The 26,210-nt window shown below is 43.1% G+C and overlaps 1 protein-coding gene across 5 annotated transcripts in view; it reads left to right on the top strand.

Moving 5' to 3' along the window:
• The window catches only part of Pbx3 (PBX homeobox 3), a 193,240-nt gene extending 168,452 nt beyond the window's left edge, over window positions 1-24,788 (top strand). For 4 of the 5 annotated variants that reach the window (XM_050161698.1, XM_050161700.1, XM_050161701.1 and 1 more), the window contains 4 exons: window positions 17,720-17,885; window positions 19,480-19,592; window positions 20,389-20,478; window positions 23,300-24,788. In XM_050161698.1, coding sequence (XP_050017655.1) covers window positions 17,720-17,885; window positions 19,480-19,592; window positions 20,389-20,478; window positions 23,300-23,392 — 462 coding nt within the window. In that variant the 3' untranslated portion in view covers window positions 23,393-24,788. The remainder of the gene's footprint in view (window positions 1-17,719; window positions 17,886-19,479; window positions 19,593-20,388; window positions 20,479-23,299) is intronic. The other variant, XM_050161702.1, reaches the window with a different exon arrangement.
• Window positions 24,789-26,210: the final 1,422 nt, after the last annotated feature.

A 26,210-nucleotide genomic window follows, 5' to 3' on the forward strand; every position in this document is an offset into this window, starting at 1 on the left:
AGATGATGAGCTGGGCTGGGTTCAGGGTACAACCTGCAGGGTCTGCTGGCGGTAGGAGGTGAGGAAAAGTCGGATATGGCTGACATTTTTATCCTGATCATCAGGGGGATAGAGTTGCTATTAAGAACAATGGGGAAAGATTTGAGAGAGAGGTTTTGGAGAATAGGGTAAATATTTCCTCTTGTCTGTATTAAGTTTGGCTGTGCCTTAGCTCTCAAGCTCACATGTGTAGTAACATACATGGACAGGAGAGTAGAGACGAAACTGATTGCAGTCCTTCATTAATTCACAATGGCATGCTGTAAATGCAAGTCCTCCATTTAGAATTCAGCTGCGCCAGAATGGAGCCTCCTGTTATAAGGCTCAGTTCAGCTGAAAAGCTGGAATTCCCTTTCATACAGTAAACTGAAGAGTCACAAAAGCTGTTATTGCGAATTTCACATGCACCAAGGCTCATACTTAAGTTGTCACATATTCTTAATTAGTGGAGCAGATATTAATACACTTTTACTTTGGAGTAGCGCTAACCCACATGGATTATTCAAGTTAGTAAGACACAAAGCCTCCATTGTTCTCCTGATTCCGATTCTGAGTCTGTCTTCTCTGTTAGCTGTTTTTAGAATGAAAAATGTTAACATATTTTTCACTGCTGTCGTAAAAGTACTGTAAGGAAAGAAGAAAACTAGAAACATGAGAGGTTAAGTGGCATTGGGGTCAATTCTTCATTCTTGCCGTTAGCATACCCCAAAGCCTTGCACGTTGGTGCACAGGACCTGTCTGTTAACAGTCCAGCACAGAGGACACAGCCCTGCTCCTTACAGATAAGGGAAGGAGGCTCAGGAGTGATTTGACAAGGACTGTCGCAGGCTTTCATAAGTGGTGAAATTGGGGTAGAGATGCATGATAAAAAGGAAGAAAGTGGATTGTTAACTTTTTCCTGCCAGTGGCAGTGTGGTTCCTGCATCCCAGGGGCCCAGGCTAGAGTCTCGCTGTACATACAGCCTGAACTCTCAGGAGGACTGCTTCCTCTCCCTAGCTACTGGGGAGAAGCTAGGCTAGTTAGTAGTCTGAGATCTCTTACTCATTAAACTACTTACTCCAAAGCAGTGAATATTCAGTAAGCTAATTAAAATTTGTAAGTAAGATTTCCTTATTAAAAAAATCTATTAAAACAAGAAGACGACCATTAAAGTAATTATTAGAGCAGGAAAAAAAAAAAAGATGACTATCAAATTACCATATCTGCTTCAGCTGTCCATAAAGGCCTTTTCAGTTGCTTTGGCAGCAGACACCAGCAGAAATCGGTTTCGGCTGTAAGTGTGCTGTAGATAGACCAGAAGCAGCTTGGAGGAAAATGGCTGCTATTGTGTTACAGAGGTTCTTTTCCAGTGTTTTAAAAGATGACAGACTCTCATGTTGTAAAAGCTCCTATTTTGTACCCTAGTGGAGATACAACTGTCATTAAACAATGTGTGAAGAATAGAAGAGCCAGATGTAAAACTATGAGAGTGCTTTGAATGGGCTATAACACCTAGTGCAGACCAGGGACACCTGAGTTATCTGAAGATGGGGCTGTCTACCCTGGGTGGTAGGGTTTGCTCCAGGAATGTCAAGTATGCCTGTTTCAGACTGGGCTTTTCTAAGGGAACCTCTATCACCCCTTGTGATACCCAGACCTAAGAGCAGAGGGACTGTTCTGTTGCCATGGTAGACTTAAGTGGTTTTGAATTCTTCTTCCCTAAAGGAATCTTCACCTGAATGAGGGCCTGCCAGCTTTGCCTCCTTCACTTTACCCAGTCCTGTTCTTCCGTGTAAACGTGTGTTCCCTCCAGTCCCTCCACATGCCGTCTCTCATCACTGCATCTCACCTTTCTAGAGCCTCTCTTCTGCGAGGCTTGTCAGGGCAGTAGGCTAATCTGCAAGTCAGGGTCCCAGCAGAAAACAGATGGCGTGCTCAAAATAGAATAATGTCAGACAATTTTAATAAAGTGTCTATTTATAAAACTGTGGGCAGAGTGTAGGGAAACAATGGATGATGCTGGCAGTTGGTTCTGTTGCTGCCTCTTAGCCCCAGGAGATACAGGAAGGGTTGCCAGGACCTAGGAAGGAGGTTAGATGGAGAAAGAAGTAACGAGCTCTGAGAAGAGGCAGCTTTACAGCGAGGATGCCAGGGGAGTAGGTACTGTGGCCTCCTTTTCTCTCATCTTCTACCAGCCTGCAGCAACTGGAAAGCCTGAGGCAGAGGGCAGCCCCAGGGCCCACAGCAGGGTGGAGAGCAAGAGATAGGAGGGATCAGAAAATAGATGGGGTAGCCTAAGGGCAAAGACCCAGATCGGTACAGGATGCATGCCCAAGCCCTCTGGCACCCCTCTCTAAGAGTCTGTGATGCTCCTTTCCAGAAGCCTTTTCCAAAGGTGCTCTTTACTGCCTTTTCCTTTTCTATTGGCCACTTCTCTGTCCCTGCTCACTTATCAGCTGTGCCCAGACACACTGAGGAGAGACTTCCTTCCTTCTGACAGTACCAGGAAAGGCCCTGTAGGAAAGATGACATGGAAAAGATGTCCTCAGATCACAGAGGAAAGACATTCTTAGCAAAGAAAACTATCATCATCAGGCTGCTCTGTCAGGTGGCCATAGCGAGTTTTGTCCTGTGGAGGTGATGTTCTAGGAATCAAGATTACTGTCTCCAAACCATCCCTATGGCTTTGAGTGAGGCTTTGTAACTCCACCTGCTTTCTTCATGTATATGACTGGACTAGAAATAGAATTATGGGGGCTTCAGAGAGAAAATACTTGGAAGTCACCTATAGGTGGATGTGAGAGTCAGAATGTATAAGTGTCAAGTATGTATGTGTTTCTCTTATGGTCTCTACCCACAAGAACCATGGAAAAACGGTGTACCGATTTCTGTTCCTTCAGAGCTAGCTTCCCTTGATGACAGTTTATGCCCTCCCTTGCCTAGTCTCATAGCTCCTTTTCCTCCACAACTCTTAGCATAATTAATTCTGAGCATTGAACTGTCCAGTGGTGTTCGTTTAGAGGTGGTAAATTCCATGTTGTTTAGAACTGCTTGTCTTATTCAGTGCAATATTCTCAGTGTCTAGCAGTGTCCAACCCAGACATGAAATGCTTGCTTGGTAAATGGCTTAAGATGGTAGATGTGGTACTGGAATGTCAGAATTGACCCTCACTGCACTTGTGAGATTGAGTGGTTTAGATGTCTTACTTGTATCTATTAATTAACTTACTCAGTGGCATTCAACTAGCAACTTCAGAGTCATTGGGCAATGTTATATAATGAATGCCACAGAGATCCTGCTCTCTGGGGCTCACATTCTAATTAGTAGAGTCATGTGTATGTATATATATGCACACATGCATGAGTACATATTCAGATTTATATGTAAGTGTATTTGGTATAACCCATATTAATATAGTTCATATAATTACTGTAAGTATGAGCAATTGTATGAGATATCATATAACATAATATCAAATAAAAAGGTGTGATTATTAGGCTATATGTGTGTAGTGTTAGCTGCTATCCCATAGAACAAGAAGTATGCTGAAGAGATGCATGATGAGATTTGTGAAAATAATTCTAGCTCCAGCATTACATATCAATTTAAAAGTACTAAATGAATGCTTTGTAAATTTTATGGCGGATTCCAAGCCCCGATTCAGGAGGAACTGTAGTCTCCACACAGAATAAATAAATAGTAATCCACACTAAGCAGTCAAAACAAAGGCATCCAGAGGGAAAATAAGATTGTGTAAAAAAGCAACACTTACACCATCCACTAACTGAACTGAGTAATAAAGCTGTGACAGGGAGGGCCGGCATCGTCAGAGATGATTTAAAGCAAATGTCAGCTGGGAATTCCATACCTGCCAAACATGCTTTTTGATAGAAGTCAAATAAGATTTTTTTTTATCAAAAATTGAAAGAATTTGTCTCTCTTTTTCTTTAAAAAATATATAAAAGCAATTCTTCATAGAGAAGTAAAAAGATTTCCAACAGGATGGCAGATGTAGGAAATGGTAAGCAGAGGGTCGCTGTGTTGGTCTGAATGAAAATATATTGCATAAGGACCCTAATGTCCTACTTTGTTTACAGCACGCACAGAATGAAGACTTGATTATAATGCCCGTAAGTGATGAACGGGGCTATTTTAAGGGTCTTGCATTTTTCTGGAAAAATGCCAACTAATAAAGTGCCAATTAATGTTAAACTATAGAAGTCAAGAATGTGAAATCTTTAGTCACTTCAAGAGTGCTGAAGGTCTATATGTTTGACAAATAAAGAGGGTTAAAAAGAGGCAGGATGAAACAAATTAGAAGTACTTATGAGATAAGATTCCCAAATATATCAATAATCATATGATAGTCTAAGTAAGCAGAAAACATAGTCAAATAAAATGAAAACTATGTATTCTCTGAGAGACATACTTAAAATATAAGGGCGTGGAAAAAGCAAGAGTAGTAATCTAAAAATTGTAGAGCAGGCAAGCAATAGCCAACAGAAAGCTATACCAGATTCAAAAGGCTTCAAGAGAAAAGGCTTCACTGGCAAAACAAAATAATGTTCTAATAGCAGCTCTACTTTTTTGAGCACCAATATCAACTCACACCCATAAAGCCAAAACTTCAGTAATTTCAAAGAAAAATTAACCCTAAAAATTACAGCAGAATTCCATATTTTTCTGTTTCTGAGCAGCAGATAGACACACGTGCACATTTTAGCACAGACACAAGAAAGTGCGTTTTATGCTTTAGTATGTATAAGAATGATCCAGAGACCTGTCAGAATGCAGATTTCAGGACCCTGTGTCTGTGAGTTCTGAACCAAAGGGTCTGACCTCCTGTAGATCCTACTTTAATACTGATGTTGGTGATTCTGGAACATTTTAAGTGTCATCGATAGAGAAGATGTAAACACAAGTTCTCAGTTATATAAAACACTCTAACCAACAATTACAGATATATATTTCAATATTTGTCCATTTTAGACATTAGCTATGTATTCTAGGCTAATGAAATACCTCTAACGCATGTTATTTTTCTCTTTATTCATTTAGGTTTTTGGGAGGGACAGGTACTCAGGTAGCCCAGGCTGACCTGGAGCTTGCTGTACAAGTCTTCAGTGTGCTGTAACAACAGTGACGTTCTATCGTGGGTGGCTTCTTAGTACATTTTGAACAAGTTAAAGCAGAATATGCTTTCCGACTACAGCAAAATTAAAGTAGACATCAGTAATAAAAGGACACTAGAAAATTCTGTCTGAATGGAATTCAACCAGTAGCTTTAATAACGTCTGGGTTAATGCAGGATCTACAGTGTAAATTTGAAAACATTTAATTAACTGATAACAGAAATGCAATATATTAAAATTTCACTGACTTTTCCTAAGGCCTTACTTAGAAATGAATGTATAAATTCAAATACACATGTATATAGAATATGTATGCATAGATGTATGGTGTGTGTACATATATATATACATATTATATACATACACACAGATGGCTGGAGGTAAATGATAGGGAACCATCTCAGAATGTTAAGGGATACTAATAGGAGACTAGAAGAACAGAAAGAAGGAAATAGGAAAAGTAAAAGCAGAGATGACCATAATTGAAGAAAAATAGACTACATCCCACCAAAACCAAGCACTGCTTCTTTGAAAAGTCTGTCTTATGGGACTGGAGAGATGGCTCATGGTTAAGAGTACACATTTCTTGTAGTGAACCAAGTTCAGTGTCCAGAATCCACATGAGGCAGCTCGCAACAGCTTGTAACTCTGGGGCATCCAATGCCTTTGACCTCCAGGTTATCTGCATTCACATGGATAAACTCACACAGGGACACACACGTAGGTAAACACTTGAGTCTTTAGTCTTTTAGTGTTCAGCATGAGCCATGTGTGTTTGAAGATTTCATTCTTGGAAATAGAATGAAAAGACAACTTTCTAAGTAGAAATGGGAGCCTAACCGAGAAGTGAGTAACTAGACCTGTTCTGAACTCAGACCGGCATGGTTTGCTTGTGTGCTCCACCATTTGCTAGTTGCATGCCTGGAATATTTAGTGAGAATCTTTATGTCTTTGTTTTCTTGTTTATAAAATAGGGAAAATAGTAAAACCTACCTCATTGGGTTGTTTAGGAGGATTGATAGTCGCAGAGTGCTTAGCATGGGGCACTGCACTCTTAGGAAGCCTTGGTAAATGTTGCCACGTGGTACTACAAGAGGATGGGTGGTGACCAACAGAATGAGACTGAAGTTAAGATGGCATGCGAGAGGTCAAGGCCACAATAAGAGGGCTGCTTTGGGGAACACTGTGTATTTCCAACACTCATGAGATGTGTGGGGTGAATTGTCTGGCTGGAGACCAGTCCAAAAGTAGAATCTCTGGCAACGCCTGTCAGTGGCCTGAGCACTGGGAGATCTTAGAGCCCATGGGTGGAATGTGGAAAAAAAAAAATGATGGGTGACTATATAAGAATGATGTCCATTTAAGGTGACAATGGAAGACCAAAGGAGGGACATCCTAGAGTGGTAATTTTCCTTTTCTCGTGTCTTACACAACTTGCTAAACTAGTGTCCTTCAGGTGCACCAGCTCCTAGGCGAGTTACTAGCCCATAGCAGACAGTGGGAGTGCCCTCTCATGTCACATATTCAGAGTGCCAGGACCTGGAGCAGGCTGTTCAATCGAGTCACGCTTTATGTGTAAAAGGAGTGCTGATGTCTCTTGACGAGATTCGGTCTTTATTGAGATCATCTGTGTAGACTGCAGTGTAGAGTAGTATGTCATGAGTACCCTGCCAGTACTATTTAGTGTCTACTTAGACAGCATTTGGGGGTAAAAGCTGATCATTTGGGACAGGACCTAGTGGTTCTGACCACAACACCTAGCCCCCAAGTTCTCGCAGACTCGGAAAGCCCGAGATCCAGGGAGAGGAAGGAATGAGTCTGTTCTTAGGCTCTCACGACATAGCCCTGCTATATTCTTTACTCCTGTGATGCGGTCTTGATGAGATGTGTTCGTGTACATTAAAGGGCAGGATTCCCTTTGAGACTAGATCTCTCCTTTTTAAATGAAGTCAGTCAGGGGCCAGTGTTCTTAGTGTGTGAGAAGCTATAGGATGACCTCCAGCATTGTAAGAAATAATAAGAAAGAGAAGGAAAGAAAGCCAATGACATTTTTCTGGATTTTTCAAAAGAAACTGGCATGTGTGTGGTGGGTAGTAGTGGTTGGCTAGGACTTTTATATAGGGCTGAATAAAATTTTATGTTTTTATTTACTGGCATTAGATTTATATGAAACGTCTCAGGGTAAAAATCTGCCCTGTTATTATTTAGAGTACCCTTGAGTTTGGATTCTGGGATGCTGTGTTACCCAGTGACAGTTCCACTACTGAGAGCAGCTCTGTAGTTGTGATGCCCCCGTTGTGAGATGTTGTGGCTTCTCTAGAGCCTAGGAAGGAAGCCATGGAGTGTTTACCTAACCTAGATTTATTTTTAGAAGTGGGAGAAATGATTTTTTCTGAGGGAGGAAAGAGAAGTAATCTTAAAGGGCGCACCATCTGTGGAAGCAGCTCTCAGCACGGGTTTTAGGAAGATGAGCGGTGCTGTCCTCTGCACGGTGGCTGCAAGGCTGACAGTTTATAGACTCGCAGATGAGCCTCTTTGTAAATGTCACGGGTGGTTATCAGTCTATCATGTGGAGAGGAGAAAGGGCGAAGCCGAACTGTAATGTGTCAGTACATTATGGCGATAAAAATTTTTCACAGCTTCAAAAAACAAACAAACAAACAAAAAATACACTTGACAAGTAGATCTACTTTAAATTATTTCAAATAGTGTGGAAGCAGAAACTTAAGTTTTTTGGTTCTACCGTTACAGGTGGACTGTGTCTCAAAAGTTGGTTTTCAAGCCAGTTATTATAAATTTGGAGTTTATTTTCAAAAATGGAAATTTAAAAAGTTTGGATTATTAATTTGATCCATATTTTAACCCCATAGGGTTTTGCAATAGAAAGATTAATTTTCACAGCAGCACCTTGAGTGGGCATCACGGCCCTCTTGTAGCCCAGGACAGGTGAGCCTTAACTCTCATGACTAGCCCATAGTCAGACAGGCAGGAGTTCGCAGAGCTGGGATGGCTCTGGTTAGCTCTCAGGCCCATTTATCTGTTTTTTGGAGCCCCTGGGGACACATACCATGCAACTGTCTAGGCTTTCTGCCCTTCAGAAGCTACCGGATGCCTGCCTTGCAGGGCAGAGGGGAGAATGAGTTGAGGCTTAGTGTTTACCAACACATTTACTTTAAAACAACTTAGACTTGCTTTTTATTCTTCATTTAAAACTGAGCTACAGCATGGGAATGAGAACTTATTGATTAGGGAAGAACTATTTGATTGAGGCAAAACATTAACCATGCAGATACACTGCCATGTCCCATTTTACACAGATCGCCATTTCAGTTTTCCATAATGTCTGTTTAATTAGGCACACTACATAAAGCATGCGTCACAAGTAAACATGAGGAGACACATTGGCAAGTTTGTCAAGAGCTGTGCTTTATAAATTTTCAGTTTATTAATTTTGATAGTGATGCTTCTGCGTTAGCGAACTCTTCTCCCTGACGCCGTCTACGCAGAAGCGCTGTGAAGGAAGAGCTTGTACCTTGCACTTGTGCAAGGAAAGTCTGTACGTGATGGTTTCTTCTTTATTTAATGTTGATATTGACATGATAAATGAATGTGGTAGAAATGGGAATGGAAGGTAGAATTAAAACCAGCTGATCAGTTAGTTGACTGTTGGTGACTATACAGACATTGTAAATGGGTTGGCTTTTTATTTTAACATAGAACTTTTCTTAAACACAAAGCTGTTGGGAAATTTTAATGGCTTGAGAATTACAAAGAGATTTTAATTTTGTATTCAAAATTCTCAAGCCATTTCTATAAGGGTGTTTTTTACATGTTGTTTAAGGGACTCTATTGCTTTCATTTAAAGTCAATTTTTTCCACTTCTTCTGTGTTAGGGTGTTCAAGTCCTTCTGTTGTAAGATCATTGGGTTCTGGTGTTTTCATGTTGTTTTTAAGATTGTTGGGAGAATTCTTACCTTGGAGCCTGCCCATTTCCTCCTATAGAAGCTATCTAATGGGTCTTTTAGAACCGGGTTAGGTTTCCCTGTTGGCCAGGGGCTCCTCCTACAAAATGCTGTTGCTCTGTTTCCTGGCTCCTGCCAGGGGCCCAGTTCCCTCTCGCCCCTCAGAAGGGTCTTCAGGAACAGATCCCGGCTCCTTCTTTGCTAGGGATCTCACCAACCAAAAGCCTACCTCTTTGCTTTAATTGTAGTGGGGCGATCTGCTCTAGGTGTTGTGCGCTGGTCCCCGCTGTCTGCCGCCTCCTGCACCTCCCTGGTGCTCTCTGGTGCTCCCTGAGCCTGCGCTGCCCTGCTGCTCTGCCGCCCCGCCTGGGCCTGCGCTGGTGCTCACCAAGGCCAGCTGGCCTGGGTCTGAAAAAGCCTGGGTTAAAACCGGTCTCGCTGAACATAGCGGACAATGAGGACTACTGAGAACTCAAGAACAATGGCAATAGGTTTTTGATCCTACTGCACCTATTGGTTTTGTGGGAGCCTAGGCAGTTTGGATGCTCACCTTACTAGACCTGGATGGAGGAGGGTGGTCCTTGGACTTCCCACAGGGCAGGGAACCCTGATTGCTCTTTGGGCTGACAGGGAGGGAGACTTGATTGGGGGAGGGGGAGGGAAAGGGGAGGCGGCAGTGGGGAAGAGACAGAATTCTTTAATTAATTAATAAAGAAATAAATAAATAAATAAAAAAACAGAATTCTCAAGCCTGATATTTGAAACCTCTCTCAAACAAGGAACAAGAGTTGATTTTTCCTGTAGGCTTGGGGCCAGCATAAAACTCCTAAGCGTTAGACTTTCCAATGGTATATACTTACTGTACCGTGTTGTCTAGACTGGTCTCGACCACCCAGGCTCAAACCATCCTCCTACCTCAGCGTCCATGTGCTGAGACTACAACCATGTGCTGCCATGTTCAGCCTCAGTAATTGCCTTGGAAAGCAAAGCTGCATAATGGCATTTCTGTTGACAGTGAAGTGCAGCCAGGACAGTGATTGCCCATTGACATGGCTGTCTTGGTGTGTATGAGAACACCACACACTACCATGTTTGTACAGATAGAAGTACTTTATAGAAATTTTATCTGCCAACAAAGTCTGCCCTTAATCATGCCCTCCTTTTGGTGGTTGGGATGATACTTTCTTCCTGTGCGTGAATGCAAGTCTATGTATGTATGCATCTATGGCTTTCACACACAACGACTGCATATTGTATGAAAGGAAAACTTAGCTTTCCCCCTCTTTGCAGTATATTATGAATAGTGTCATGTCAATAAGTATTTCTCTTCAACATGATCTGTAATCAATGATTGTTTTTCATCATACAGGTTCCTATAAATTTTGTCTTTTTTGTTGTTGCTGTTATTGTAAGTAGGAGTGTGGTAAATATCTTTGTACAAGTATCTGTAAATTCCTCAAGATAAGTTCTTATAATAATGTTGGTCAAAGGATATATATTTTTTTTGTTGGTATCATCTCCAGAAAAGTTATGCTAAATAATAAGTCACACACACACTTTTTTTCTTTACTCAGAACATCTTTGATTTCCTGGAGCTGACAAATTTGTTCTTGGTCTAGTGCAAATGTTCTTTGTGTCCCATGGGAATGGTTCCCCAAGTGAGCCCCATGCTTACAGTGAAGGAGGCCTTCTCCAAGTACACCCTGCCCTAGAGTTTCCCTTTTATGGTCACAAGAAGGATCAACTCCTAGCTAGAGTTAGCTCAACCACTTCAGACAACATTCTCCAAGGAGACCCTAGTAATCCAAGCAGGAGCTGAGGATGTGCTCTAACGCATCTATGCAGAGGCTTAAACCTCACTGATGGGCCTTTGTATGAGTGCGTGTTCTCCTTCCTCAAACCCAGCTCCTTACAGTTGCTGCAGGAAGCTTTATGTCACTTGTCTTTTCCTTCCTCCCACCTCCCATCCCCCATCCCAGAAGAAATAATTGGCCCAGTACCTCAGAGTCTTTTGTTGGTCCTCAGAACGGGGTAATATGAAGCATATTTGTAAAAACCTATGCTTCATTCAGAATTTTATAACCCCTGCCTCTCTGATCAAGAAATGCATGTATAACAAACTTACATTTATTGTTCAAAATAAGTACTTTTATTTACCAAAGTAAGTATATTTGTATTGCTTTGACCAATTTTAGATTAAGTGCAGTGACAGCTTAATCCAGAAGGAAATACCAAACATGTATAACCTTATAATTATAGGAAATAAAAACAATTTAAATGTTTAAATTTCCATATATTTCTTATGCTATGCATAAAAGTATATTGCATTAGGATAATGTGGGAGAGAAATAAAATGGAAATATATTTTTAAGAACAAAATTGTAAAATTCTGAATCTCAAAAAGCAAGTGTGTTTGTTTGAACGTGGATAGTGGTATTGAATTGCTGTGCTATTGTATTTGGCCACATTTTAAGGAGTAGTGTTGCAGTTTTATTTTGAAATGTCAACATTTGTGACATACTGAATAACATTGTTTATAACTCTAAGACTTATAATGAAAAATTGTGCATGCCAAATTTAAAAATGTACAAGGAATAAAAAAATATGTGAGCAAGTACATGATTTTTCAAAATTACTTTAGGGAGGATTCCAGCAAATGCTCACAGACACTCTGCACTAGACAGCCCAGCTCCAGCAACCCTCGCCATCAGCCATCATATTGTGGACCCTGGGGCTGCAGCGGTGTGAGACTTTCTAGGCACACTGGCGGGCTCTAACTGTCCCTTCCTAAGCCACAGCTGCCCCACCTGCAGGGATCTTGGCTGTCACACATCCCAGTGTCTCTCCCTCCCTTACCGAAATGTCGCTTACTCCTTGATTGTCCTCTCAGACCTCACCTCTTCCAGAAACACTGCTAGATGCTCCCAGACTCTTCCCTTAGAATGGGTTTTCCTGACTCTTTCACTACCAAAAGAGAGATGGAGACTACACAGCGGTAAAAAATAATGACATCTTGAAATTTGCAGGCAAATGGACAGATTTGGGAGAAAAAAAAAAACATATTAAGTGAGGTGACCCAGAGCCAGAAAGACAAATATGATATGTATTCACTCATAAGTGGCTTGTAGACATAAAGCAAAGAAAAACTAGCCAACAGGCCACAACCCCAGAGAAACAAGACAACAAAGACGACCCTAAGAGAGACATACATGGATCTACATAGAAAGGAGAAAAAGACAAACTCTCCTGAGTAAACTGGGAATATGGGTATCACAGGTAGGGTAGAAAGGGAGAGGGGAGGGAAAGAGGGGAGTGGGGAGAAATGTATAGCTCAATAAAAACAATTTATAAAAGAAATACTAGAGATCATTAGAAAAGAGAACGATGGGGAAGGATTAGAGAAGTGACTAGTCCCTAGGGTCTGGGGAGAGGAGGCACTGTGCTGTTTGTGTTGATGTGAACTTCTGCAGGGTTTGCCGCTGGATTTCAGACTTAATCAAAGCACCTTAGAGTGGGGTGAAGTCAAGGCCAGTTCACTTGTTCCCTACTGAGGAAGTGTCCTCTAATTTCTCAGACCTGCTAGGACATCTTTGTGGCTCCCTGTGACCTCATCACTGTCCTTCAAGTTTTGCTAATTGTTTTGGGGGCTGGCCTTGCTTTCATGATCATATTGTCAAGTTGGACTGGAGCCATGTGGTTACTTTTCAAGCTCTCCACAGTACTAAGGCCAATACTGACTATGACGTCCTCAGTAAACATTCTTAGAAAATGCTGATGGGGGAGTACTGGGTTGAGTTCTGGTTCCATCAAAGAATTTTGCTGTGTAATTTGGGGCAACTTATAAATGGTCTGGCTTTCTTATTCCATCACTGATAAAACACGGATGATATAATAGGTACAGTGGTCAGATAATCCATGTGCCTAGGCCACCCACACAACTAACTTTTTCTGCAAGGAGGGTGTATTATTATCATGCTCATTTTAAGGGGACTCAACTTGTTGAAAGTCATTCAGCTTGTAGATGGCATAGTGTGGATTTGAAAGTGGAGTGTGAGTCCTAACCATTTAGCCTTTATATGGCCACAACTACATTTGAATTGACTATTTGAGTTGAAAGTTCAAAATGAGAGGATAAGGGGAAGCCTATAAAGAAGGCGAAAAGCTTTCCAACTAGTAAGTCACCATGGGGATTTTCTTGTTTTGTTTCAATGCCAGATATTGAACCCAGGTCCTTTTGCACATGGCACCACTGAGCTACAGTTCCAACCCAAAAACAGCTTAAATTTTTAAAGTGGTGGTCTGCAGAATGTAGGTGGGGGACATGCCTGGCCACAGCATGTAGAAGAGACTGGAAGCTTTTTCTGTCACTTCTGGCCTGGGAGAAAGGTTCCAGAGACATTCAGCAACCCGCACTATGTGCCCTTCCCTCTCCTCTGACTTCCAGAGACTCCACCTGGGGTTGGGCACACTGAGCATCAACAAGAGAGTGCTAGTGTTATTTTTCTCATTTTTAATTAATCTTAAAATTTTTGCCTGGCCCTTTGGCTCCTTCACAGGCAGGGCTGTGGATCTTTGATGTGAGACTCAGAAGGGAAGCACAGGACAGCATATTCCATTCCCTTTTACCAATTTCCTGCCTGTTTCCACTGTGGGACCAATATACAGACCATCACAGTTCAACTGTAGAGCAGACCGTCCTTAGTGGCCCGTTCTGCAGCCTGGCCCTGAGCACTGTTGCAAGAGGGGTCGTGTAGCTTTTTTGCTTCCCACTGAGTAACCATAGGTCTTCTGCAAGTAATTGTATCTGTTTAAAAGATGAAAACTGTTCCTGAATTTAGGTGTCAATTTCTTTATTAATTACACTGCTCTCGGTTGCGCTGTGTGAACTTACTAGCTGATTACCACAGTTTCCAAATCTGCGATATCAGAATGTGTGTGATGTGCATATTTTAATTTGAGAAATAGTTTAACATTTCTAGATATTCATTTAGATGTGGTTATGCAGGTTAAACATAACGTATGATCACTGCTTCTTTCATTGCTTCCAATTAAACCTTGCTTGTTAGTTTAACCTCTAGGTAATCCCATCAAACAATAGATGTCAAGGAAACACTGCCCACAGTAGCTGCAGATGAGTGGCCATTAATTTTAATTGCCTTGATATTAAAGATTAAGAAGTATTGGTACTGGCAGAATGGAAACGATCTGATGTCAAGCAAACCCACTTGCTAAAGCTTCCCCAGGCTGCTGGTGATATTAAAATTTTACTGTGAGAATTAAATAAACCTTTATTAGTGATGACTGTTGTTTGATTGGTCCAGGGGTGTACATAAACAGAGGATTCTTACATATCCAGAGATGAGGCCTTCCATGGTAGAGATTCCTCAATTATGAAACTGTTAATAAAGCTGTAATCTGATTTTCTAGGCTAGGTTTCATTAATGTATTATAGCTTCTCTGATTGTCAAGGTAATATTAACTACAAAGTACTGAACCCAACAGAGAATTGTTGAGAAGGAAAGAATTCTAGGATGGGCCTTTGTTGCTAAATTCAGAGTTGGGAAATTTTCATTAATTATTCTTAAGAAATACCAATTTCCCCCTTAACAGGGACTGTCTCCCTTTGCACTATAAACAATATATTCAATACTTAACTCTTTCTAAGACCTGCCAGGTCAAGTTAGGAAAGCCAGAGGGCTGCTCTGTGTGACAGCAGCCATGAGCGTGCTAGCTGGAGATGGACCTCCTGGGCTGAGGCTGGGAACTAGGGGAGGTGAGATAGATTCCAAGAGAATTTGTGTTAACCAGCAGTGTCAGAACTTGAACCTTCGGGTACTGTTTCTATCCTATTCTTCAGGGGTTGTGGTTGGTTGGTTAGTTGGCTTTTGGATTTATGAGTTTCCTTCCTTTATTCCTCCCTCCCTCCCTCCCTTCTTCCTTCCTTTCTTCCTGACAACTTCTCAGGCATTGAAGGCTGGCCTTGAACTTAATATGGAGACAAAGATAACCTTGAACTTCCAGTCTTCTTGCCACTGCCTCCAGAATGCAGGAATTGTAGGTGTGCACCACCATGCCTGGTTTGTGTGGTGTTATGGATGAAACCTAGGACTCTGTGTATGTCAGGCAAGTGCCCCCACAAAAACTACACCCCAGACCCATTTTTCTGTTTTTATAATGACATTACTTGGGGCTGGAGAGATGACTTAGTGGTTTAGAACTCTTGTTGTACTCATGGAGAACCCAGGTTCAATTCCTAGTGCCCACATCAGGTGGCTCAAATCCTGGAATCTCTAGCTCCTGTTTCAGGGGGTCTGATACTGGCCCGCTCAAGCTCCTGCACTCTGTGGTACACATAAACACATATAGGTATACATACATACATGCATACACATAAAATAAATTAATCTTTAGAATGACATAGTTCTGCTATAGAAATGGCATAAGGCTTGTCGGTGCTGGTTCTTTCTCCATAGAAATCCCTCTTATGCCCCATCTCCTGCTTCAGGCCTGAGCCCTGCTTGAGTGTTGTCTCCCCCCCCTCCCCCCGATCTCCAGCTTATCTGGACAGACTCTGTGCCGGTTCTTTCTCCAGAGTATCTTCCCACCAGGCCATCCTTTGTGCACACCTGCTGTAGGCCTGCACTGTAGAAAGAATACGGAGAGGGGTTAGGTCCAATGGTTGGCGCATATGGACCTCATTTTGTGAATTCTAGTTGTCAGCAATGAGACCAGTGAGTGCATGAGAAGGAGAACCAGATTTTTTTTCCATCCAGAATAAAGTATTGTGCCCACTCAGGACTATCCAAAGATGGAGTCAGGGACTCTGCTGTTGGCATCTCATCTGGGGTGAGGACTGAGAGGGCGCATGGAGAGGAAAGAGAAGCTCCTGCCCTTCCGCTTAAATAGGGTGTGCCGGAGGTTATGGTGGGTTTTATGGGTATCTACACAGATCTAAAATTCTTCATAGAAGTTAGGAATAGAAAGAGTAACCTCAGAGTCGTCCATATAGAAAAGATCACTGAAGGTTTTGAATGAGGATGAAGAGAAAGAGACGATGCCCAAGACACATGGGGTGGGGCAGAGAGACGGAGGAGGAAGAGGAGGAGGAGGAGGAGGTGGTGGAGGTGGAGGTGTTGGAAGAGAAAGGGACAAAATATGGAGGAACCATGGAAAAAATGAACCTCTGGCAGAACGTTGCTGAGAGGCTGATCATTGGGCCGAGGACAGCTGGACAACTACCTTGTTCTCGACAGAAACAGCTAGATGTGTAGATCTCTAGTGTCTCGATTTTGGGTGGGTTTTCCTTTATTCCTGTCTGGGAGCCTGTGCTGTAGCATTGGTCCACAGAAGTGTGCTTATGTGTGTATGTGTGTGCATGTGTGTACTCGGTGCTCCTCAGGCAGCATATGGACAGCAGGGAGGCCATTGCTGTCTCGGTCTCAGGGATCCCCTGCCAGGACTTACTAGCCTTCTCCAAAAGGGCGAGTGCCATCAGCTGAAGAATGAGAGCACCATTTCCAAAGCAATTAAAGACTTGGCAGAGGCGGCCAGCGGGCTGCCCACTGTAGAAAATTGGGTTGGAGGGCTCTGAACTGCATCCCATTATTTGTTTCTGCCCAGGGCCCCCGAGGAGCTCCTCTGGATAACACCTAGGGTAGAACAAGGGCCCTGATACTACACCAGCAGTTCCTCTGCTGGATGAGTAGGCCATTCCTAGGAATATCTTTAAGTTGTCACGTTAACAACGGAGAGGCAGACTCCACGATACAGTATGGGCATGCCTTCTGTATGACTTTCAGTGTCTCTACGTAGCTCCGCTACAGATACCTAGGTACATGAAGTGGCTCTAATCACTGAGCATTGGGCTACAGTTTTGCTGTCTATGAGCTATGATGAAATCAGACATCTGCCAGCATCCTCTTTTAAATTTGTACTAGCTGCTATCATAAGAGGTTTGAAAAAAAAAAAGAAAAAAAAGTATGTATTCTACTTTATATAATCAGCCATTCCTTTGCATTTACATTTGACTTTATTGAGATGGCTTGAGTTTTCAGCTTGAGGCTTCCCACATAGTCATTGGCAGAGCCTGAGAAGCCATCTTGGCAGACATGCAGTGTCTTCCAAGGCAGGAGACAAAGGGATTTTTCATCCATTATTAATTGATGTCCCTCTTCAGCAGACCAAACATGATTCTACTATATAGCTGCCAAAAATTGTTCCAGGTCCACAAAAGAACAATAAGTCATTCTTCAAGTGCGCTTCATGATACCTAATCTAACAAATGTTTCCAGTAGCTTTTCAGCTTCTTTTAACAGTCTCATTGCTATGTTTGATGACATTGGGTATTTTTATGAGCAGTGGCCCCAGCCATTGTAGTGTTCCCATGGCTAGTTCCAGGAAGCATTGTTCTTCCAGTAGAGTAGAAAGAGTATGCCAAAATGGAAAGCGAACCCCTAAAACTGTTAAGCACTACCCATATGGTGTGAAGGCAGGGTGCTGTGTCACCCAGAGGCTTTCCTTGTCATCCCAAGTAAGGACAGGAAGTTTGACTTTTTTTCTTTGTAACTTCTCTACCCTTCCCATTCCATGTTCCTGTACTTGGTAGGTGTCCAACTGGTTTGGCAACAAACGAATCAGGTACAAGAAGAACATCGGCAAATTTCAAGAGGAGGCCAATCTCTATGCTGCAAAAACAGCCGTGACAGCTGCACATGCGGTGGCTGCAGCCGTGCAGAACAACCAGACCAACTCACCCACCACGCCGAACTCTGGTGAGTGTGACACGTTCACTCAGCCAGACAGGCTTCTGCCACTGTGCCCCATCCCATAGACTGAAGCCGCAGCCTCACTGAGCACACAGTGGAGCTTAAGGGGAGATTGGTGTTCACTTGTGGAGATGTTCCGTGCTGATGCACACTGTTTACAGTGAGTCCCGCCTGCTCCTGGTAGATTCTGGAATCTTTATACTTAATCATGACCTTTAAGTTAGTAGGTATGTAAAGCTCTACCACATATTGTTTTGTGGTGGTCTGTCAGAGTGAATCAGCAACTGGGAATGTGGGCTGGTTGCCGGATGTTGGGCACTTGGTTGCAGGATCTAGGTGTAGCCTCTGTCTTTGCCATTTGGCTTGCTGGACTTACATATAAAGATACAGTATTGGACCCATGAATGCCTTGCCGTGTGTGTGTGTGTGTGTGTGTGTGTGTGTCTATGTGTGTGCATGTGCGTGCGTGCATGTATGTGGGGGGCTGCATGTGTGTGCTTGTGTGCATGTATGCATGTGTGTGTGGGGGTACATGTTGAAGCCAGGGCTTTGCATACGCAAAGCTCAGTATTTTGCCGCTCATCTACATAACTAGCCATTAATTTTTATTTTATTCTATCTTATTTTATTTATTTTTTTTGAGATAGTTTTACTAAGTTGTCCAGAATGGTCTTGAATTCCACCTGGCCTCAAGTTAATGATTCATCTACTTAAATGAAGAGCTGGGATTACATGTGTGGACCACAGCTGACGATAAATGCACTGCTTTTGACAGAGCATTTTGTTGACATTTTATGTAGCATTCATGCTGGAGTTAGAAGAAATGTCTTTATTTTTTTTAAACTTTATTATTTTTTTTAAATCTCATGTGCATTGGGATTTTGCTTGCATGTATATCTGTGTGAGAATGCCAGGTCCCCTAGAACTGGAGTTACAGACAGTTGTGAGTTGCCATATAGGTGCTGGAATTGAATCTGGGTCCTCTGGAAGAGCAAGCAGTGCTCTTAACTGCTGAACCATCTGTCCAGCCCCCAAAGAAATGTCTTTAAATTAGAGGGAACTTAACTGCCAGGGAAAGAAAGGTGCAGCTAGCCCCAGCGGATGGATTTGAGGGGCGTGGAGGCATTCTAAGGTGATATTAAAATACATATGTAAGGTCCAGAAGGAGGGGTGTTTATTTTCTCACACTAACGTCATTTCTAATGGGCCACGGACACTAGTGGGTGGGAAGGTGGAGTAATGGCTAAGAAGGAGCGTGAGGAAAGCGTGTCTTCTCCAGGTATTTCTCCACCATGACAGCAGTGTTGAGCTCGTTTGATGACTGAGTCTGGAGAGAAATGGAAATAAGAAGGCTGTGCGTGTTTTTCTGTCTATTTTGATTTGTCTCTGTTTTTTATTTGGGTTTGCCCTCTGTAAGGTTTTTCCTGTGTGTAACATGAGTGAGTGGCAGGACCTTCTAGATCTCGAGTTAATGCTCTGTCCTTCTAGAGCTGAAAATGCCTCTCCCTTCTGTGTCTCTTTTCCTTTCCCTGCCTCTAGGTCTTTGGGGATTGTGTATGTAGCTCTCTGTTATTCAGCTACTTAACTCTTTCCTTTCCAGGTTCTTCTGGTTCTTTTAGCCTCCCAAATTCTGGGGACATGTTCATGAACATGCAGAGTCTGAATGGGGATTCTTACCAAGGGTCCCAAGTCGGAGCCAATGTGCAGTCACAGGTAGGAGAAATGCCCCAGCTGGGGCCTTTCTGGCAGGGTAGGGTTTGGGCTCAAAACTCCCCCGCTCTGACCCATGAAGTGGTCTGCACATTCATGCAGATCCTGTGTTGGGTGCATCCAAACGGGACACATTTGCCTACCTCTTAATTCAGTGAGAAGTCAAGTGGACAATGTCTTTGATGATTCAAAGCTGATGAACTTTGTGAATGCATTCGGCTCTGGCTTGAGCTCATGGAGATGGGGGGTCTTTGTTATGACAGAACAGAAGATTGTGTGTGCTTGACAGGGAGGGGGTAGGGAGAGAGAGGGAAAAGAATGAACAAGAGAACATACTGCTCTTTTATTCCTGCATTTTTGCAAGTCAGGAAACTGAAACCTGAATTCTTAAAGTAGATTCCAGGTTCAACCCCTTTCTTGTCCTCTTAACTGAGAACAAGTGTTCTTAGTCTTAGGCACTGGTGGTAGGGATGGGTGTGTGTTGGGGTGGGGAGATTGATTCAGCATTCATTATCTGTGAGTAGATTTTCACCCACAGCCACACACATTTGCTTGTTGTAGATGGAAAGTCTGCATTACTATGAAGATGCTATTGTTTGGCTGGTGTGAAAAACAAAGGTGTGTGAGTTTAAATATGCAAGGACTCTTTGAAATCCCTCCAGTCACATTTGATTGATAAATTTGTCTTTCGTTGGAGATGCTCCACCCTTGTGGCACACATAATTCAAATTGTTCCCTTTTGTAAGTGATGGGGTTTTAATAGATTGAGGTGATGAATTCTGTTCCGTCTCACTTCTAGGTGGATACCCTCCGTCATGTTATCAATCAGACGGGAGGCTACAGTGATGGCCTTGGAGCAAACTCACTGTATAGTCCACACAACTTAAACGTGAGTACCCTGGGGAGCCAGCTGTGGGAATGAACAAGTTAATAGTCACTGGACTTGGCTCCACGTCTTGTTGGCAGTTGGTGGTGGCAGTATCTTTGCTATAACTTCATTTTATGGACCTCAGTCTTGATGTTTGTTACCTACTATCCTTTGAAGCCCTCTCAGATGCCCAAAAGGGGCTGGTGTCCTATCATCAGTGGGCATAAGTACCGGCCCATTAAGATGCCATTTTCCAGCAGCCGTGCTGTGTTCAGGAGATGGTGGGAAACAGGTCATTTATCTTAGAATCAAGCAGCAGGAAAATTCCCCAGCACAGAGCAGGTGAAGGTGATAACCTTGGAGACCCAGCATATCAGCAGCCATGCTGAACACAGAACCCCATTCTTCCGGCAGCTGACTGGGCTGTGGGCCTGGGGTGCAACATGTGACCTGAGAGTTTAATGGCCTCTCTGCTTTAACACAGAGCAACCCTTGCTACTGATTCACAAGCTTTCCCTTGCTTCCCACCCTGGCGTGGATGGGAAACGGCAAACACACAGCTCTGTAAAGGAGGTGTCAGGAGCAGGGAGGAGGAGAATGGACTCCCTTTTAGGGCCTTCGTTTGCTCTAAGAGAAAATATTAATGACTTAAAAAGTGATTGAGGATGTTCAATTGTAAAGGAAAAAAAAAGGACCATTAAATACTCAAATTTTTTACATTTGAAATGTCAGAACTTTCTTTTTGGGTTTATAAATAACTCATAATAACCTACAACAAGCCATATAAAAAGCCTTTTGGTTGCATTTCTCCTTTTTCATTTAAGTGTTTTGAAATGCTTCAGAGAATGTGCGATATCCTTATCAACATGATAAAATATGAAGTCGTGATTGCCTGCAGCATTTTACAGACTGAATTCCATCTTCACTGATGAGGCCTGATAAGACGCTGTTGTATAATACAGTGCATAATCTCAAACCACCAGAGTAAGGATTAATTTATTTTGAAAAAAAAAAAAAAGAATGCTCTCTGACAGCCTCTCCTGCAGCTGCCATGCAGGGAGAAATATTGTACATTTGTTGTTTATAAGTTTGGATAAAAGAGGACTGATGTTTACTTCAGATGGGATCTCTTTAAGCGTGGATCTGTGTAAGACTTCTCCTAAGGAGACTCTCAGACCTGAGAGGAAACAGCACACCCTTTAGATAGGAGACACACATGGGCTTGTCACCACCCAACCTGGCATGATTGAAGCTTTCAAAAACAATGCCATGGCTTATTATTTCATCTTATCTCCCTTTCCTACCCAGAATTTGATATCTCAAGCTGCAATTTTTTTTTTTATTTAGATTACCAGCCCTTTAGGTTTCCTATCCACCCTTCTCCCTATTGCCTGTCTACCCCTCTTTCTAGCCCTCAGCCTTGGTTCTAGAGCAGTGGTTCTTAACCTGTGGGCCGCAACCCCATTGGGGGAGTTGAATGACCCTTACATAGGGGTCACATATCAGGTATCCTGCATAGCAGATGCTTACATTATGATTCATAATAGTAGCAAAATTACACTCATGAAGTAGCAATGAAAATGATTTTATGGTCGGCGTCATCACAACATGAGGAACTATGTTAAAGGGTCACAGCATTAGGAAGGTTGAGAACCACTGTCCTAGAGAGATGGAAGGGCTTTTATAGGCAGAACTATGCCACAAAACAGAAGACAAGGTTTTTTTTTTAAGGACAACATGGGCATGGAATGTGGCTCCATGACAGAGAACTTACCTAGCATGCTCAAGGCCCTGGGATCCAGACCCAGTTCCAGGAAGCAACAGCAATCACACACACAACTGTTGTTGGGGAAGAAGCAGTTGTCATGCCTAAAAGACCTTCATGTCTCTCTCTGGAGAAATTACAGATGGACAGGAGGGAGGCAGAGAACCAAGGAGTCCTATGGAGTGTGGGGCCAGGCTAGCTGGAGCCTCGGGGACAGTGTCAGGTACCTCGCCCTTGCCTTCCCTCCAGAAAGGCTTGCCCCATCAGTTCTGCTCAGTGTTCCCCAACTCACAAGCCCAGCACCTCCCTCTTCTTGACTGACATAAAAATACGTAGCGACAAGCCGTCTGCCACAGCAGAAATCTGATCAGACATTGATTTCAGCAATTGCCTCTATAGGGCGAGACATGAGGCAAATTTGTTTCTGAGTACTGTTAGTGCTGGTGCAGGTCCGCGGCGGGAAGGGCCAGCGGCATGTGGCGGGCAGCAGCACTATCCCGACGAGGGGCTCCACTTGCAGATAATTGGAAAACTGATTTGAATAGCATGTACCCCTCCACAGTTCATACATTTTCATTCTCAAAGCTCCTATTTGGAGGGAAATTCTGGCTTTCATTTTCCAAGGGTTACATTTGCTGACTGTCAGGCATATATGGGAGAAGTGTGGGCAGTTTCTCCATGGGGACAGTGATGAAGCTGGCTGGAGTGTCTGTTTCCTGGAGCTCAAGGTTGCGCCAAGGCATCAAGTTGGGTTTCCCCACTGCCTCTCCTGAAAGGTTGCTTTTGAGTGGTGATTTTTACCAGCAGATCAGAGGCCAAGCTCCATGTCAGCTTGGGACTAGCTGAAGTCATCTTCACCAAGCTGATTTATCACCCAATCTTTACTTGATAGGATGGATTTGTTTTACATACATTTAATCCCACTTTAACACATGCTTCCAACTCCTGCCAAAGCGGGTTCAGAAAATACATTTTGCTAATGCATCTTTGCTCTCGTGTTGTCGTCGGGGTGTTCTAAATTGGGAAGTGGAATTAATATGCAGACGTGCACCCACTGAACTGTGCCTCTCCTTTCAGGCTAATGGAGGCTGGCAGGACGCAACAACTCCATCTTCTGTGACTTCTCCTACGGAAGGCCCGGGCAGCGTGCACTCGGATACCTCTAACTAATCCCCGGGGCTTTCCCAGCTGACATGCCTTGATAAGCGCATTCAGAGCAATAGGAGGAGGAGGAAAGCGTTTTGTAACCCACCACCTACAGCTTTACTGTAAACCTTGTCTTCTTAGAGAACTCAGGAAACCTGTTTTTTAAGGGATCATTATCATTTGTATTTAAACTTGAGACACACATTTAAAAGAAAGCACTTTATCCAATTAGGCCAAGATGTAACATTGTTGACAGTTCTGTGACTGTTTCATCATAATTTATTATCGATCTTTTACATGAATGGTTCCACAGTTGCCAGTTACTTGGCCTTAAGGGTAAGAAGTACTGTCTGTGCTAGACCCTGATTATAGAGTGTGCAAGGTTCACCTTGCCTGAGCTGAACCCCTCAGATTTCCATGCAGAGTCATTGTCGTCCTCATGTCACCCATGGGCTTGGAGGGGAGGCGCCGTCTGCTGCCTCTCCTAAGGAAGGTGTGTTTCAGGACTTCCCTCGTCATGTTTGTGTTGTAATTAGGTCTAAGACTGGTGGCCTCCTTTCTCCCTCTGAAGCACCAGAGCCCAGAGTCTGCGCTGATGAGACCACGGATCCAGATTGCCCTGAGGTGAAGATCTCGCTGCTACAGAGGTGAAAACAAGACCTGTCTGGGTTTGACCATGTGCGCTGGGTGCTGCACAGACTTGTCAAGGTGTGCTCATCCTCTGGGCAGCCTGGGAAGGCCCTGCTCTCGGGAGTGCTGTATATAGTGTAGCAAAAGAGTATTTATACATCCCACCAATCAAAACACAGCTTTATTACCTCATGCGAACTCATTCAAACCAATAGAATCCCAACATGTTCTGTAGCTTAGAGCGCTCACTTACTACCTCTGAACAATACTCACGCTGTAGTTTGTCTCCTTCTTATCTTTTTGCATCTTGTAATTAACTTTGTTTCCCTTCACAAAATGTAATGTACATTGTAATCTTTTCAAAGAAAACTCAGGGTTGCTTTTGCAACCTTTAAAAAGCCGAGATCGGCAAACGTTGGGTCTGACTCTTAACACAGGATCAGCCAAGCTGTTGTAAATACTGAGAAGCGTTTGAATGTCCTTCATCTTGTTACTAATCCATAAAGAAAAAAAAGAAGAAAAAAAAAGGCGGGTTCTTGTGATGCGTTCAGATTCAGTATTCAGCACTGTACATTTCACCCTGTGTGGCGGGCCCTCTCCTCCTTTTGTATTGTATGCGATTCTGAAACTGACTGAGTCGTGACAATAATTTGTGGCGGTGATTCTGATGTATTAAAAGCGTTCCGTGTTCCTTTCTACTGGCTCACACCCTGGATTGAGAAGTCTTCCTTGTGGTAGTTATATGTAGTTTCAAACATGAATAAACTTTGCTTTCCTGATTAAACCTGAATGCCATGTGTGTCTCTGCTCCTTGAGCCAGCACAGGTGTGGGGTGGAGGTTGGGGCAGGGCACATGTCTATAGAGGTGAGGGTGGCAGCGAAGCTAAGCTGCTGGCTGCTGTTCCTGGTGAGGCCTTTGACCACCCACTGGACCGTCTCACATCCCTTCCCATGTTTGTGGACTGAGAAACTGAAGCACAGAACTGGGACAACCCGGGCCTGCTGCCCTCGGCACTTACATTCTTCTGACCTAATGTGGCTCTGGAACTTGCTAGATGGTCTTTTGAAAGGCAAGAGTCTTGTCCTGTTCACTTCTTTAACTAGCTGGAGATGAGCAAGGTTTAGAAAGAGTGGGCCTCACATGCCAATCCAAAGGTAACACCCCTTCACCCTTCTCCCTATGTCTTAGCATTCTCAGTTTGCAATATGTACAACCAGCTAGATGTTTTTAACAGATTGAACATTATTTTTGTGTTACCCAGGTTGTAATAAAGTCCATATATTTGCATACATGTTTGTCACTAATGTCCAAATCTTTATAATAAAAGAGGCCCATTGCAGATAATTGGCCTGTTTACTATATCTCAAGGAAATTGACTCACAGGAAATCAGATTAATGTTAATCAGTTGCAGCAAATGTCTATGATAAATATATCTGTTTTCCTATTTCAGCTGGTAGAACCAGGCAGAACAAGAGCTGGGGCCGCCGCCCCCATTAATCTTGCAGCAGTTATTCTGTGCAGATAAACTTTATAAAATAGATTGCCCTCCACAGCTGTCCTCCCTCATGTGAGTGCTCAGCCTGCCCATAGGAATCCCTCCCATGGCTAAACAATCATTTGCATGATTCAATTAGCTTGTAGGTTAGCCTTTCTTATTTTTGTACATGAAATAATCCCTGGGATGTTTGGTTTTACAAACTAGATCCCGTGGAAATGTCACATACAGATGCGCACACAAAAATTCATCTTCCTTAGCATCCCCAGATACCCAAGGGCCATCTTGGCTTTCGTCTTGGGTCAGCCTGTTGAAAGAAACACTCACTAGAACTTACTGGGGATTTCCCGACACTTGGCAGGGATATGGAAAGAATCTGGCTATTCCTGGGGAAGCTGATGTAGAAATAGTCATGTGGTGGCTTAGATGATGCGTGTGCAGTTTCCCTCCTTGCTTTTTGCCTCCTGTGGAGGCACTGGGAGGCTACCCTGGCCTTCCTGCCAGTCTCTGGGCGTCTCTAGGATACGGATGGTTTACAGGCTTGAAGAGCACGTGGGCATTAGCCCCAAGGGTCTTGTGTGGATTTAGTGGTGGATTTTGGGGAGATTTCAGCTGGGTACCTCTCCTGAATCAAACAATGGGTTAAGACCAGATCCAGAGACAATGAAGTCAGTCCCACACCACAGGAACTGGATCCTGGGGAGTCTTTCTCTTC

The sequence above is a fragment of the Alexandromys fortis genome, unplaced genomic scaffold (genome assembly GCF_014885135.2).
Source record: "Alexandromys fortis isolate MF-2015 unplaced genomic scaffold, M_Fortis_MF-2015_v1.1 scaffold_74, whole genome shotgun sequence".
Classification (NCBI taxonomy): Eukaryota; Metazoa; Chordata; class Mammalia; order Rodentia; family Cricetidae; genus Alexandromys; species Alexandromys fortis.